The sequence below is a fragment of the Coregonus clupeaformis genome, chromosome 4, assembly GCF_020615455.1.
Source record: "Coregonus clupeaformis isolate EN_2021a chromosome 4, ASM2061545v1, whole genome shotgun sequence".
In the NCBI taxonomy this organism is placed as follows: domain Eukaryota; kingdom Metazoa; phylum Chordata; class Actinopteri; order Salmoniformes; family Salmonidae; genus Coregonus; species Coregonus clupeaformis.
In genome coordinates this window covers 22,257,151-22,273,195 of record NC_059195.1, presented here as the reverse complement: position 1 = coordinate 22,273,195, position 16,045 = coordinate 22,257,151, and the positions used below count along the sequence as shown (strand labels likewise).

The 16,045-nt window shown below is 43.2% G+C and overlaps 1 protein-coding gene across 7 annotated transcripts in view; it reads right to left on the bottom strand.

Moving 5' to 3' along the window:
* Nucleotides 1-16,045, bottom strand: part of dcaf6 (ddb1 and cul4 associated factor 6) — a 64,860-nt gene that overhangs the window by 8,187 nt on the left and 40,628 nt on the right. For 4 of the 7 annotated variants that reach the window (XM_041868045.2, XM_041868074.2, XM_041868083.2 and 1 more), the window contains 6 exons: nt 14,391-14,616; nt 8,756-8,868; nt 8,107-8,515; nt 7,903-7,944; nt 6,437-6,575; nt 6,076-6,232 (listed from right to left, as the gene is read on the bottom strand). In XM_041868045.2, the coding sequence (XP_041723979.1) occupies nt 6,076-6,232; nt 6,437-6,575; nt 7,903-7,944; nt 8,107-8,515; nt 8,756-8,868; nt 14,391-14,616 (1,086 nt within the window). The remainder of the gene's footprint in view (nt 1-6,075; nt 6,233-6,436; nt 6,576-7,902; nt 7,945-8,106; nt 8,516-8,755; nt 8,869-14,390; nt 14,617-16,045) is intronic. The other 3 variants (XM_041868060.2, XM_041868053.2, XM_041868066.2) reach the window with 3 other exon arrangements.

Here is a 16,045-nt window from a genome sequence, read left to right as displayed (position 1 = left end):
TCCATGCAGATCTCCTCTAGAGCAGTGATGTTTTGGGGCTGTCGCTGGGCAACACAGACTTTCAACTCCCTCCAAAGATTTTCTATGAGGTTGAGATCTGGAGACTGGCTAGGCCACTCCAGGACCTTGAAATGCTTCTTACGAAGCCACTCCTTCGTTGCCCGGGCGGTGTGTTTGGGATCATTGTCATGCTGAAAGACCCAGCCACGTTTAATCTTCAATGCCCTTGCTGATGGAAGGAGGTTTTCACTAAAAATCTCACGATACATGGCCCCATTCATTCTTTCCTTTACACGGATCAGTCGTCCTGGTCCCTTTGCAGAAAAACAGCCCCAAAGCATGATGTTTCCACCCCCATGCTTCACAGTAGGTATGGTGTTCTTTGGATGCAACTCAGCATTCTTTGTCCTCCAAACACGACGAGTTGAGTTTTTACCAAAAAGTTCTATTTTGGTTTCATCTGACCATATGACATTCTCCCAATCCTCTTCTGGATCATCCAAATGCACTCTAGCAAACTTCAGACGGGCCTGGACAGGATTTGAGTCCCTGGCGGCGTAGTGTGTTACTGATGGTAGGCTTTGTTACTTTGGTCCCAGCTCTCTGCAGGTCATTCACTAGGTGGTTCTGGGATTTTTGCTCACCGTTCTTGTGATCATTTTGACCCCACGGGGTGAGATCTTGCATGGAGCTCCAGATCGAGGGAGATTATCAGTGGTCTTGTATGTCTTCCATTTCCTAATAATTGCTCCCACAGTTGATTTCTTCAAACCAAACTGCTTACCTATTGCAGATTCAGTCTTCCCAGCCTGGTGCAGGTCTACAATTTTGTTTCTGGTGTCCTTTGACAGCTCTTTGGTCTTGGCCATAGTGGTGTTTGGAGTGTGACTGTTTGAGGTTGTGGACAGGTGTCTTTTATACTGATAACAAGTTCAAACAGGTGCCATTAATACAGGTAACGAGTGGAGGACAGAGGAGCCTCTTAAAGAAGTTGTTACAGGTCTGTGAGAGCCAGAAATCTTGCTTGTTTGTAGGTGACCAAATACTTATTTTCCACCATAATTTGCAAATAAATTCATTAAAAATCCTACAATGTGATTTTCTGGATTTTTTTTCCTCAATTTGTCTGTCATAGTTGACGTGTACCTATGATGAAAATTACAGGCCTCTCTCATCTTTTTAAGTGGGAGAACTTGCACAATTGGTGGCTGACTAAATACTTTTTTCCCCCTCTGTATACATGCCCGTCTGAAGTTTGCCAATGAACCACTGAATGATTCAGAGGAGAACTGGGTGAAAGTGTTGTGGTCAGATGAGACCAAAATCGAGCTCTTTGGCATCAACTCAACTCGCCGTGTTTGGAGGAGGAGGAATGCTGCCTATGACCACAAGAACACCATCCCCACCGTCAAACATGGAGGTGGAAACATTATGCTTTGGGGGTGTTTTTCTGCTAAGGGACAGGACAACTTCACTGCATCAAAGGGACGATGGACCGTCACATCTTGGGTGAGAACCTCCTTCCCTCAGCCAGGGCATTGAAAATGGGTCGTGGATGGGTATTCCAGCATGACAATGACCCAAAACACACAGCCAAGGCAACAAAGGAGTGGCTCAAGAAGAAGCACATTAAGGTCCTGGAGTGGCCTAGCCAGTCTCCAGACCTTAATCCCATAGAAAATCTGTGGAGGGAGCTGAAGGTTCGAGTTGCCAAACGTCAGCCTCGAAACCTTAATGACTTGGAGAAGATCTGCAAAGAGGAGTGGGACAAAATCCCTCCTGAGATGTGTGCAAACCTGGTGGCCAACTACAAGAAATGTCTGACCTCTGTGATTGCCAACAAGGGTTTTGCCACCAAGTACTAAGTCATGTTTTGCAGAGGGGTCAAATACTTATTTCCCTCATTAAAATGCAAATCAATTTAATCATCACATTTTTGACATGCGTTTTTCTGGATTTTGTTGTTGCTATTCGGTCTCTCACTGTTCAAATAAACCTACCATTAAAATTATAGACTGATCATGTCTTTGTCAGTGGGCAAACATACAAAATCAGCAGGGGATCAAATACTTAATTCCCTCACTGTATATACATTTTATGGACACAGTCAATTTTACAATAATTCTATTTTGTTTGTTTTTACTCCTGAACTTCCTCTACCCTCAACCTCTCCGATCATTTTCATGATGTCCATCCGGTTTGCTTCTATATGCCATATCTTTCTAACTGTGCTCTTTCACAAAACCTCTCAACCTATATACTTATTATGGACACAGTATGCTTTACATTAGTTATCTTGTTGTTATTAGTTGTTGTTAGTTGTTATTAGTCCCATCCTTCAACACCACCCATCTATCTCTTAACACCATCCATATTGGATTTCTATTTGCCATATTTTTCAACTGTACTGTGATGTTTTACAAAGGTTCTGAACCTTTCTATTCTCATTGTTTCTACAGATTGTAAATCGAAAATAAACATTTTTGCTAAAAGTATTATTATATTAAAATTGACTATGACGTTTCAGATCACCCAGTAGTGCTATCTGCAGGGTTAGCTCCAGGTAAATATTGCGACCTGTGTCCAAAAACAAGCTACAAATGGACAGTACCAAAACCAATGATCTAATGATTCTGTCTCTTCGCAGCAAAATCTGCAGAGCTGGGAAGATGGTATCCCCCATATAAATAACATTATTTTGGTAGCAAGAATTTTATATAATAATTTAAATTGAAAAATTTGAAGTTTTGAATCCGGCGTCGTTTTGCGTATCAGTTCATAAACACTGGAATGGTGGAATCGGTACATCAAAAATCTCTCCCCAACTATTTTGCAATCTATATGGGACGGCTGTCAATCCTTTGGTCCTTAAATTAAACTGCTATACTTTTTTTTATTTATCACAATTTTCTTTAACCAATTATGTTCTTTAATGCAGGGCCGAGAGACAAGTTCCTTACTTTTTCCCCCTTCCACTTTCCTCTTCCATTTTTGCAGTAATGCTGCAATTATTTTAAAATATTTGGTTGTAATTTGGTTGTAATTTTGGGTAGAGCAGACATTTCCATATGTTTTTGTTAGCTGCATGTGCGACATAACTCCACCAGTCCTACCTATGATATCATTTACGAAGATTATACCTTTTTTAAACATTTTGTCAAAAAATAATGTTTTTTTTTATCAATTAGTATATTTGAGTTTAACCACAATATTTGTTGCATTATTTGTTCTGTCGTTTCTGGAGGATTTAATTGAAATTGGAACCAACTTTCTATGGCTTGTTTTAGAAATAGTGATATTTGGGAGATGATTTCCTTTTCAAATAACAAAGTGAGAGGTTGTAATCTGAATAAAGGGAAAAAGGCCATTCTTGAACATTGGGTGAGACAATCTTACTAATTTGCTAGAGAACCAGTTCGGATTTAAGTATAACTTTTGTATGACTGAAGCTTTTAGTGATAGGTCTGATGCTTTAATATTTAATAATTTTGTCTGGCTTGCCGTTCCAAATAAAATGGAATATTTTTTTTCTCATATAATTTAAAAAACTGTTCGCTAGGCGTAGGCAAGACCATAAGCAAATACGTAAACTGGGATAATACTAAAGAGTTAATCAGGGTGATTTTTCCACAAATTGACAGGTATTTACCTTTCCATGGTAGCAAGATCTAATCTATTTTTGCTAACTTTCTATTAAAATGTATTGGAGTGAGATCATTTAGGATATGTATTCCGAGTATATCCACATCACCATCAGACCATTTTATTGGTAAACTACATGGTAATGTAAATTTTTTATTTTTTTGTGATCAAATACGTAATATAGTACATTTATCATAATTTGGTTGTAACCTTGCATTTATAGCGGCTAAGCAATGCATTGCCATTCATTGGAAGGTTGGTTATCCTCCCACAATGTCACAATGGATAACAGAAATGTCAAGTTATGCATCACTAGATTGGATTTATTACAATATTAAGGGTATGCTGGGCAACTTTCATAAGGTCTGGATGCCTTATATGGAATACAGTACGACAAAAGGAGTCTGGATTGAAAACATGCCCTTATCAGGGGAGATACCTATTTAGGTAATCACTAGCTGCTGGGCTGCTCAGTCCTGGTCCTGTGGGTCTGCCGTACTGTGGGTAGTCACTCTGGCCTTGGCCTAACACACTTGAAACCAAAAATGAACGTCTCAGTAAGATCCTAAAGCTGAGTGGGGTGTGTTGGGTTGGGGCGCTGCAGGGCGGTGGATCCCTACGGGCAGGACAGGGCGACCCGTAGGGCCCCATGTTTTATGACCAGAAATAAAAGATCCTAGACATATTCCATACGCACAAAAGGCTTATTTCCTGTTAGTGAGCATTTCTCCTTTGCCAAGATAATCCATCCACCTGACAGGTGTGGCATATCAAGATGCTGATTAAACAGCATGATCATTACACAGGTGCACCTTGTGCTGGGGACAATAAAAGGCCACTCTAAAATGTACAGTTTTGTCACACAACATAATGCCACAGATGTCTCAAGTTTTGAGAGAGTGTGCAATTGGCATGCTGACTGCAGGAATGTCCACCAGAGCTGTTGCCAGATAATTGAATGTTCATTTCTCTACAATAAACTGCCTCCAAGTCGTTTTAGAGAACTTGGCCAGTACGTCCAACCGGCCTCACAACCGCAGACCACGTGTAACCACACCATTTACATTTTAGTCATTTAGCAGACGCTCTTATCCAGAGCGACTTACAGTTAGCGAGTGCCCTGCATGACCCCAATGCATTTAAGAATTACACCATGTCCGGGAAAGTAGAAATTATGTTCGGGCCAGTAGATTTTTGGCCAACTGGACTGACTGGGCCAGTGAAGAAAAAAAGTTAACGTTGGACCATGGCGTATTTCATATGCAGCCACGGAGTGGTGGCGCATAGGCTATTTACTGTGCTTTGATTGACGAACAGCAAGCTTTAATAGTTTATGAAAGGTGTCGAACTGACTGAATAAAGTCGATCTCACATCTTTGCCATTCATAAATCATACAACATAATTATATGTCCCTGGTATCACATCGGGACAAGTAACCTAAATATATCATTTTGTATTTTCGATATGTAGTCCATCAGGACTTGCCAGACAGTAACGTTAAAGTAAATGACTTGTCAGTAGCCTACCAAATCGCATTGGTAAGAGAGACGTTCATTTTGCTCCCTAATTTGCATACTGGTAGTCTTTTGGGCGATTATCTGCAGATAACTTATGAAAACATTTGTTGAAGATGGTGAAATCCTCCTCACTGCAGGAACAATGGGTAAGCTAGTGGAGAGAGCGCCTCACTCTGGTCCAAAATATGATAAAAGAAAACAGATTGAATTGTTTTAAAAGCTAATGATACTTATATGGTATTTTCAAAGATATTGATATAGGTCTACTGATTTAATCAAAGTGTTGACTATGGAGGAGTCAACTGCTGCTTTCTGTGTAGCAAAGAAAATGTTTAACACCTGCTTCATTCTTCAATCATACCTGTATTGCAGATAGCTGACAAAATGCCTCTTAAAAGGAAGCCTGAAACCTGTGGAAGTCAGCAGACTCTTAAAAGGATTCTTTAAGTCAAAATACAGATTTTCCTGTCTTTTATATCATATTGTACAACAGCTGATAAAACTAACACTGTAAAAGTGTGAAAAATCTGATCAGTGTTATTTTCTGATAGTTGCTGGTTGAAAATACAAATACATTCTAGCATTGGAATGTACCAGAGGCCACCAAAATAGAGCTTGTTCGGCATAAAGTTCTTAACCTGGGCCCGGGGAGCACGGCTGGCTACTTTTTCTATTTGGCTGACTACTCCATGTGGTTGTGGAAAACACTGAGAATGTGTTTGTTTCTTATGATTCTGTGCTTGATCTCATATTTTTATACATTTTTTATTGTGTTTGTTTTTTTGCATGTTTATAAATGTTAACTAATATTTTTACTATGTTTTGTAACTTTCCCCATGCCATTGCTGTAAATAAGAATGTATTCTCAGTCAACGGACCTGGTAAAATAAGGAATACAAAATAAATACAACTCACTGGGGTCGTAGGGGTGTGGCTGGAGGCAGTTTACTACGTGATTGTCGGCCTCCAGCAGCATCAGGTGCTCCCCCGTGTGTCTGTCCCAGATGAAGATGTGTCCGCAGTCTGAACCGCTCATCACAAAGTTGTTCCCCCAGAAACACGACTCCTTAATCTACAGACAACACACAAAGCATTGGCGTAGATAAAGGAATTTTAAATGCTTTCAAAGCATCTCGAAACGTACTTATATATAGTATAGTGTATTGTACATTGCATGATGTTTTCAGTACGGGCACAGGTAGGGGTGAGCTGATCTAGAATCAGCTGTAAAAGAGGGACCAGAAGTAACCAAAGTTGGAAGTGAAGATTAGCGTACCATAGTCCTGGAGTTGCGGTGTCCCTTGTAGACCATTTTGACTGAGGGTCTCCTGATATTCTGGGTCTCGCTCTCCTCCATCTCTCTCCTCTCCTTCCTCCGACGAAACAGCTCCTGGATACGGGCCGCAGCGGAGCGTCTGTGACACACGCAGAGACAGAAAGAGACACACAGAAGTTATATACAGTATTGACAGTTAATATCTTTCACTCTATATCTGCAGAGAGGGAAGTGAATACTGAGCGTCATGCTGATTCACCCCTCGATGATACTGAACCAACCAAAACATCACATGGAAAAAGAATCAGCTTCAAGCTGCCAATATTCCTCATGCCAAGCTAACTGACTGTCACCAGTCTATTACGATCCTACACATACTGTAGATAGGGGAATGTAATTATTTGACTTCTCACTGTAGCCAATCTATCTATACACACAGTGTACAAAACATTAAGAACACCTTCTTAATATTGAGTTGCACCCCACCCCCCCACCCCTTTACCCCCAGAACAGCCTCAATTTGTCGGGCATGGACTCTACAAGGTGTCGAAAGCGTTCCACAGGGATGCTGGCCCATGTTGACTGGGTGTCGTTTGGGTGGTGGACCATTCTTGATACACACAGGAAACTGTTGAGGGTGAAGGACCCAGCTGCATTGCAGTTCTTGACACAAATTGGTGTGCCTGGCATCTACTACCATACCCTGTTCAAAGGCACTTAAATCTTTTGTCTTACCCATTCACCCTCTGAATGGCACACATACACAATCCATGTCTCAAGGCTTAAAAATCCTTCTTTAACTGGTCTCCTACCCTTCACCTACACTGATTAAAGTGGATTTAACAAGTGGCATCAATAAGGGATCATAGCTTTCACCTGGATTCAGCTGCAGTCTATGTCATGGAAGGAGCAGGTGTTCTTAATGTTTTTGTACACTCAGTGTATATACAGTATATATATATACAGTATATATATATATATATATATATATATATATATATATATATATATATATATATATATATATATCTTTATCCTATCAATCTTGTTGTGTGCAAACAATGAATAAGCTTAGTCTAAGCTGGCTATATTACCAATAGGCATCATCTACATTTTCTCCAGGGATTGTAGGGCTTCATTCATTGGCTGTTGCATCACTGGTGTTGCCTTTTACCCTGGCGACATCACTAGGTACCTGCCAGGGATGAAGTAGCTAATAGCTATCCTCTTAGCAAATGGTGGTGGTGATACACACATGCATATGCATGCTCACACCATTAGTGTTCCGCAACAGTGCCCCTCACACCCACAAGGCTTAATAATGTTGGTGAAAACTACAAACACCACGCCTTCTAGGTACAGACTTACAGTAGTCTCAGGGGGTTGCTTGGACTCATGGGAGTTTTTCTATGAGCACTGCACTCCTTGCAGGTTAGATGTTTTAGTAGTCGACACACAGACGTTACCTGATCATTCTATCGCCTACCGCTGATCCTCTGAAATTAGATCTATGTGTATAGCAGAATCATCAATTGTAATAAACCACACAGAACAAGAGAAAAGGAGTCCTCACAACAAGGAGAAAATATACATCAAAATAGTGTGCGTGTGTGTGTGTGTGTGTGTGTGTGTGTGTGTGTGTGTATGAGCTGCCGTGCTGTAGTCCGTACCTCTGCCCCTGTCCTCCTCTGTACCTCGCTGAGGGGATAAGAATTGGGTCGTCATCACTGTCGTCTGAGTCCTGGTTACTACGGGAGGGTTGGCCCTGCCCACCCGGTCCCGTTGGAACCCCCTGCCCCCCTGGTCCTGTTGGACCCCCATGCCCCCCCTCCCCAGCAGGCTGCTCTCTCCTGCACCCCCCAGAGGTGTCCTCTGCACCCACACCATGGCTCCTTTCCAGGGGCGAGGCAGTCAAACTCTCCCCCACAGAGGAGGCTTGTGCTGGGGCCTGGGCGGGCGTGTAGCCCTGGGTGCTGGTGCTGGAGGAGGAGGCGGAGGCATCCCCAGCCTCGCACACTGGGTCTGTATGGGGAGCAGCAGCCCTGCTCCGGCTTGAGGGCTCTAAAATAGCTGCAGCTGCTGGTATTGAAGGAGGAGAGAGAAAGGGAGAGTGATGTGGTCAGTATGAGGCTCAAGAACTGAACAGTTGTCTAGGTGAGGACAATATGTCAGAAACTAAGTGGACCTAATGCCGTTTTCGTGTGATCCACTGAATAAAACCCTCCAATGTTTGAAGTCATGACCACCAGATCAGTGCTACACATGGCATCCCATAGAGTGCAGTAACAATCATGGACATTAGGCCGCTCTAGTCCTCACCCTGCTCTGAGGCAGAGCTCTCAGCCGAGGGCCCCTCTCTGGTCTGGACGGCCCCTGCTGCCTCTGACTGTTTGGGCCCTCCACTGCCCCTGGAACTGGAGGCTCTGCTGCTCCTAAAGTGTGGGGGGTGGGGGGGTGAGAGTCTTTCTTAAAGAACACCTGAGAAACATTGTCACCAAAATGAGATTGTACATTTTAATTTGTAAATTTATTTGATGAGTAAAAATCAGAGAACATCAAGGTTCAGTTTCCCTCGGTATTTCATAAAGAATCTTCAATATAAAAAAATATAAAAAATAATTGTAATAAATAAAAGTGTAATTTAGTCCTCGTTGGGCAATGGACTTACCAATGGAATCATAAGTCGTATTATATATATATATATATATATATATATACACATACACATATACACACACACACACAATGCCACAGATACACACACACACTGAACAAAAATATAAACGCTACATGTAAAGTGTTGGTCCCATGTTTCATGAGCTGAAATAAAAGATCCCAGAAATGTTCCATACACACAAAAAGTCCCTCCTTGTGGCACCTGACCACACTACTGAACAGTAGTCTAGTTGCGACAAAACTAGGGCCTAAGGACCTGCCTTGATAGTGTTGTTAAGAAGGCAGAGCAGCGCTTAATTAAGGACATACTTCTCCCCATTTTAGCTACTGTTGTATCAATATGTTTTGACCATGACAGTCTACAATCCAGGGTTACTCCAAGCAGTTTAGTCACCTCAACTTGCTCAATTTCCACATTATTCATTACGAGATGTAGTTGAGGTTTAGGGTTTAGTGAATGATTTTGGAAATATTTAGGACTAACTTATTCCTTGCCACCCATTCCGAAACTAACTGCAACTCTTTATTAAGTGTTGCAGTTATTTCAGAGTCTGTAGCAGCTGACGTGTATAGTGTTGAGTCATCCGCATACATAAGACACACTGGCTTTACTCAAAGCCAGTGGCATGTCGTTAGTAAAAATTGAAAAAAGTAAGGGGCCTAAACCGCTGCCCTGGGGAATTCCTGATTCTACCTGGATTAAGTTTGAGAGGCTTCCATTAAAGAACACCCTCTAGGTTGTTAGACAAGTAACTCTTTATCCACATTATAGCAGGGGGTGTAAAGCCATAACACATACCTTTTTCCAGCAACAGACTAGGATCGATAATGTCAAAAGCCGCACTGAAGTCTAACAAAACAGCCCCCACAATCTTTTTATCATCAATTTCTCTCAGCCAATCATCAGTAATTTGTGTAAGTGCTGTGCTTGTTGAATGTCCTTCTCTATAAGCATGCTGAAAGTTTGTTGTCAATTTGTTTACTGTAAAATAGCATTGTATCTGGTCAAACACAATTTTTTCCAATAGTTTACTAAGGGTTGGTAACAGGCTAATTGGTCGGCTATTTGAGCCAGTAAAGGGGGCTTTACTATTCTTAGGTAGCGGAATGACTTTTGCTTCCCTCAAAGCCTTGGGGCACATACATTCTAGTAGGCTTAAATTGAAAATATGGCAAATAGGAGTGGCAATATCGTCCGCTATTATCCTCAGTAATTTTCCATCCAAGTTGTCAGACCCCGGTGGCTTGTCAGTGTTAATAGACAACACTAATTTGTTCACCTCTTCCACACTCACTTTACGGAATTCAAAATTACAATGCTTGTCTTTCATAATTTGGTCAGATATACTTGGATGTGTAGTGTCAGCAATTGTTGCTGGCATGTCAAGCCTAAGTTTGCTAATCTTGCCAATGAAAAAAATATTAAAGTAGTTGGCCATATCAGTTGGTTTTGTGATGAATGAGCCATCTGATTCAATGAATGATGGAGCTGAGTTTGCCTTTTTTCCCAAAATTTCATTTAAGGTGCTCCAAAGCTTTTTACTATCATTCTTTATGTCATTTATCCTTGTTTCTTCTTCTTTTTATTCAGTTTAGTCACATGGTTTCTCAATTTGCAATACGTTTGCCAATCGGTTGTGCAGCCAGACTTACTTTCCTTTCCTTTTGCCTCATCCCGCTCAACCATAGTTTTCCAATTCCTCACCAATCCACGGGGATTTAACAGTTTTTACAGTCATTTTCTTAAATGGGTGCATGCTTATTAGTAACTGGAATAAGCAATTTCATAAATGCGTCAAGTGCAGTGTCTGTCTGCTCCTCATTACACACCACGGACCAACATATATTCTTTACATCAACAACATAGGAATCACTACAAAACTTATTGTATGACCTCTTATACACAATATTAGGCCCAGCCTTTGGAACTTTGGTTTTCCTAGATATGGCTACTATATTGTGATCACTACATCCAATGGATTTGGATACTGTTTTCAAACAAATCTCTGCAGCATTAGTAAAGATATGATCAATACAGGTTGATGATTTAATTCCTGTACTGTTTGTAACTACCCTGGTAGGTTGACTGATAACCTGAACCAGGTTGCAGGCACTGGTTACAGTTTGAAGCTTTCTCTTGAGTGGGCAACCTGATGAAAGCCAGTCAATATTTAAAATCACCCAGAAAGTATACCTCTCTATTGATATCACATACATTATCAAGCATTTCACTCATGTTATCCAGATACTGACTGTTAGCACATGGTGGTCTATAGCAGCTTCCCACCAGAATTGGCTTTAGGTGAGGCAGATGAACCTGTAGCCATATTACTTCAACAGTATTTAACATGAGATCCTCTCTAATCTTCACAGGAATATGGTTCTGATTATAAACAGCAACACCTCCACCATTGGCATTTCTATCTTTTCTGTAAATGTTATAACCTTGTATTGCTACCACTGTATCCTCAAAGGTATTATCTAAGTGAGTTTCAGAGATACATTTACATTTTAGTCATTTAGCAGACGCTCTTATCCAGAGCGACTTACAGTTAGTGAGTGCATACATTTTTTCATACTGGCCCCCCGTGGGAAACGAACCCACAACCCTGGCGTTGCAAGCGCCATGCTCTACCAACTGAGCTACACAGGGCTGTAGTCAGAATATGAATGTCATCTGTTACTAGCAAATTATTGATTTCATGAACCTTGTTTCTTAAGCTACATATGTTAACATGGGCTATTTTGAGCACTTTTCTTCTGGGATTGTCACACCCTGGCTCTGGGACTCTATATGTTGAGCCAGGGTGTGTTCATTCTATGTGTTTATTTCTATGTTGGTAATTCTGTTGTGTTTATTTCTATGTTGGCTAGAGTGACTCCCAATCAGAGGCAACGAGTGTCAGCTGTCGTTGGTTGTCTCTGATTGGGAGCCATATTTATACTGTCTATTTTCCCTTTGTGTTTGTGGGTTCTTGTTCCGTGTTCGGTCATTGTTACCGTGGACTTCACGAGTCGATTCTTGTTTTGTTTATTGTTTCTATTATCACTAAAGATAATAAAGTTTACCATGTTCGTTCATCACGCTGCGCCTTGGTCTGTTCATTACGACGATCGTGACAGAAGAACCCACCATGCACCGACCAAGCAGCGTGTCCAGGGGCAGCTCTTGGGCTGGACATGGGAGGAAGCGCCGGGAGAAGAGACGGTGGAGGCGTGCCGTAGAGAGGAGCAGCGGCGCCAAAAGGGTCAACGTCGGACAGGCGAGAGGCAACCCCAGAAATTTTTTAGGGGGGGGCACACGGCATGGACGACGGGGCTGACGGAGGCAGAAAAGAGGCGGATTCAGAAGGCCACCAGGTTATGGATACACCGCCCTGTACGTCCTGTGCGGATGCCTCACACAGAGTGTGTGAGGGTAGGCATTCAGCCAGGACGGGTTGTGGCCGCTCTTCACTCCAGGTCTCCTATCCGTCTCCACAGCCCGGTTCGGCCTGTCCCTGCTCCACGCACCAAGCCTACGGTGTGCGTCGCCAGCCCGGTCCGGCCTGTCCCTGCTCCACGCACCAAGTCTACGGTGTGCGTCGCCAGCCCAGTCCGGCCTGTCCCTGCTCTACGCACCAAGCCTACGGTGTGCGTCGCCAGCCCAGTCCGGCCTGTCCCTGCTCTACGCACCAAGCCTACGGTGTGCGTCGCCAGCCCAGTCCGGCCTGTCCCTGCTCCACGCACCAAGCCTACGGTGTGCGTCGCCAGCCCGGCCCGGCCTGTTCCTGCCACTCGCACCAAGTCTACGGTGCGCGTCGCCAGCCCGGCCCGGCCTGTTCCTGCCACTCGCACCAAGTCTACGGTGCGCGTCGCCAGCCCGGCCCGGCCTGTTCCTGCCACTCGCACCAAGTCTACGGTGCGCGTCGCCAGCCCGGCCCGGCCTGTTCCTGCCACTCGCACCAAGTCTACGGTGCGCGTCGCCAGCCCGGCCCGGCCTGTTCCTGCTACTCGCACTAAGCCAGGGGTGCGAGACGTCAGCCTGGTAAGGCCTGTTCCTGCTACTCGCACTAAGCCAGGGGTGCGAGACGTCAGCCTGGTAAGGCCCGTCCCTCCTCCACGCACCAAGCCAGGGGTGCGAGTCGTCAGCCTGGTAAGGCCCGTTCCTCCTCCACGCACTAAGCCAGGGGTGCGAGTCGTCAGCCTGGTAAGGCCCGTTCCTCCTCCACGCACTAAGCCAGGGGTGCGAGTCGTCAGCCTGGTAAGGCCCGTTCCTCCTCCACGCACCAAGCCAGGGGTGCGCGTCGTCAGCCTGGTAAGGCCCGTTCCTCCTCCACGCACCAAGCCAGGGGTGCGCGTCGTCAGTCCAGCACAACCCGTGCCTGGGTCCCAGGCACCGGTCAACTGCTCCACTATGGAGCTGAAGCGAACCGCTCCTGCTAAGTCCAGTTCAGCTCCAGCCGGCGGGGCCAGACTGGACCAGGGGCGCTATGGGGGGTGTATTGGAGGGTGGTGGTCAAGGCCGGAGCCAGAACCGCCGCCGAGGAGGTATGCCCGCCCAGCCCTCCCCTGTTTTGTTCAGGTTGAGGCGCGGTCGCAGTCCGCGCCTTTAGGGGGGGGTACTGTCACACCCTGGCTCTGGGACTCTATATGTTGAGCCAGGGTGTGTTCATTCTATGTGTTTATTTCTATGTTGGTAATTCTGTTGTGTTTATTTCTATGTTGGCTAGAGTGACTCCCAATCAGAGGCAACGAGTGTCAGCTGTCGTTGGTTGTCTCTGATTGGGAGCCATATTTATACTGTCTATTTTCCCTTTGTGTTTGTGGGTTCTTGTTCCATGTTCGGTCATTGTTACCGTGGACTTCACGAGTCGATTCTTGTTTTGTTTATTGTTTCTATTATCACTAAAGATAATAAAGTTTACCATGTTCGTTCATCACGCTGCGCCTTGGTCTCTCCCTGACGATCGTGACAGGGATGCTTACTTGTTTTTATTGCTTTACTGGGAAGCTTAGCAGCAGTAGATGTTATGTTAGTGCAGTGTATCTTGATCACTTTCAAGAATGTTTTGTATAGTGGGCGTTTTGTTTGTTTGTTTTTGTGTTGTGTTTGTAAGGTCTTATCAAAATTATAATAATAAAACAAAGTCACAAAAAAATAAACATCTCCATGGAGTGTGCTTTTCATTCCAGCAGTAGGCTTAACCTGTGTCTGTGAAATCAGCTCCTAAAGTTTGAATAGTGTAAAGTTGTGCTTCTGGCTTTTTAAGCAGTGGAGTCAGAGTCACTTGCTCACCACTCGTCAGTGAAGTCCAGTTTGATGGTGCTGGTGGTGGTTCCCTCAGTGCTGTAGTGTAAACTCAGGACGGGTTCTGCTGTGCTGGCTCGGCTACATCCAGGTCCAGTACTGCTACTAGGTTCCCCGGACGAGGTTCCAGCTACACTGACAGATAGAGACTGGGTTTTCACTTTGATTGAACTCGCTCCAGCACTTCGCTCCACACTCACAGCTTCTGATGCTCCTGAGAGAGAGAGGAGAGAGGAGAGAGGAGAGAGAGACGAAGGGAAGTAGAAAGAGATACAGATTATTTAATAAGGTGGAATATATTAGTTTATATATGACAATAGTTTTGCCTTTGATTGGCTCCTGGTTACCAAAGTAAAAATCACTACTAGCCTCCATACATTTTCAACCCAGTTATTCATCTTAAGTACATTTGAGACTTTGTGATAAAACAATCATCATTGGTTGCTTTTGAAACTAGTGTGTAGACTAATAATAATTTAGCAAATAGATAAAACCACATTGTATTCCATTTCAGTGTTAGCACTTTGCAATATGATGACAACATGCAGCATTGTTATTTGAGGTATGTCAATGGCAATGCAAAAAAGCCACAACAAATTTGCTGGTGTTAAAATCTCGGTGTTGAGGTAAAAAGTGTTGTTAGTGTTATATCGGAATGTTGATTCAAGTGGGGTTAACCCGTGGGATTGAAATTGACGCCACCTGCGGTGAATAAATTAAGAGTTACTTGAATCACAGTTACTCGACTGCGTCAACTCTGAGTGAAAAAGACGTGGGAGGGCCGTCATCATATTTCCCAGCATGCTTTGTTTCATGTTGCTTTTTAGAATAATTTGTTTTAATATCTATGTTTGTGCATGCATATTGATTAATTTATCTTATAATACACAAAGATAAATAACACATTTTTCTTCACTAATTCAATCTGTAAGTGGTTGGACTTATTTCACCCATTATTGGCATGGTTGTTCCAGTTTATATGGTTTAGGTAGTCTCATTTATCTATCTTCCCTACCTTGGCAGTCGTTCCAACTGCAGATTGCGGGTGATTAAAAGTTCAATTTGTTTGATATCCTAATTCTGAGTGGATTCCAATAGGAATTATATAACACTTTGCAAGCCAGCATAATGTGACTTGCCGATGTGGCCTGCAAACCAAGAGTTTCAGACCACTGTGTTAGGGTAAAACTAGGCTGTCAAAGTATTGCCTTATGATAAAAGTAATGTATTGTAATAAATAATTTTTTGAAGAATATTCACTTAGGCATTCACTTGTTGAAGGCTACAAAACAAAGCCATCGAATGCAACAATCATGTCTCTAACACTAGCAAACACAGTCATGGGTGGTACTGGTACCTTTAAAATTCACTCAAAAGGCACCCATGGAAATAAATATGCGAATAAGGCTTTACACCCTACAGTGTTAAAACACCCAACAACGAGTTACAGTAACACCACAGGGGTTAATTCCCTAACACTGAGGAAGTATAACAGCATCAGCGCTAATAAAGTGTTAATGTAAGTCGGAATTAGCAACACCCACAGTGTTAGGGGACCCAACACTCTTGGGGTGTTAGTTTATCAACACTTTGAAAAGTGTTAGTTTAACACTATTTCGGTGGGTCATATACAGTGCAATCGG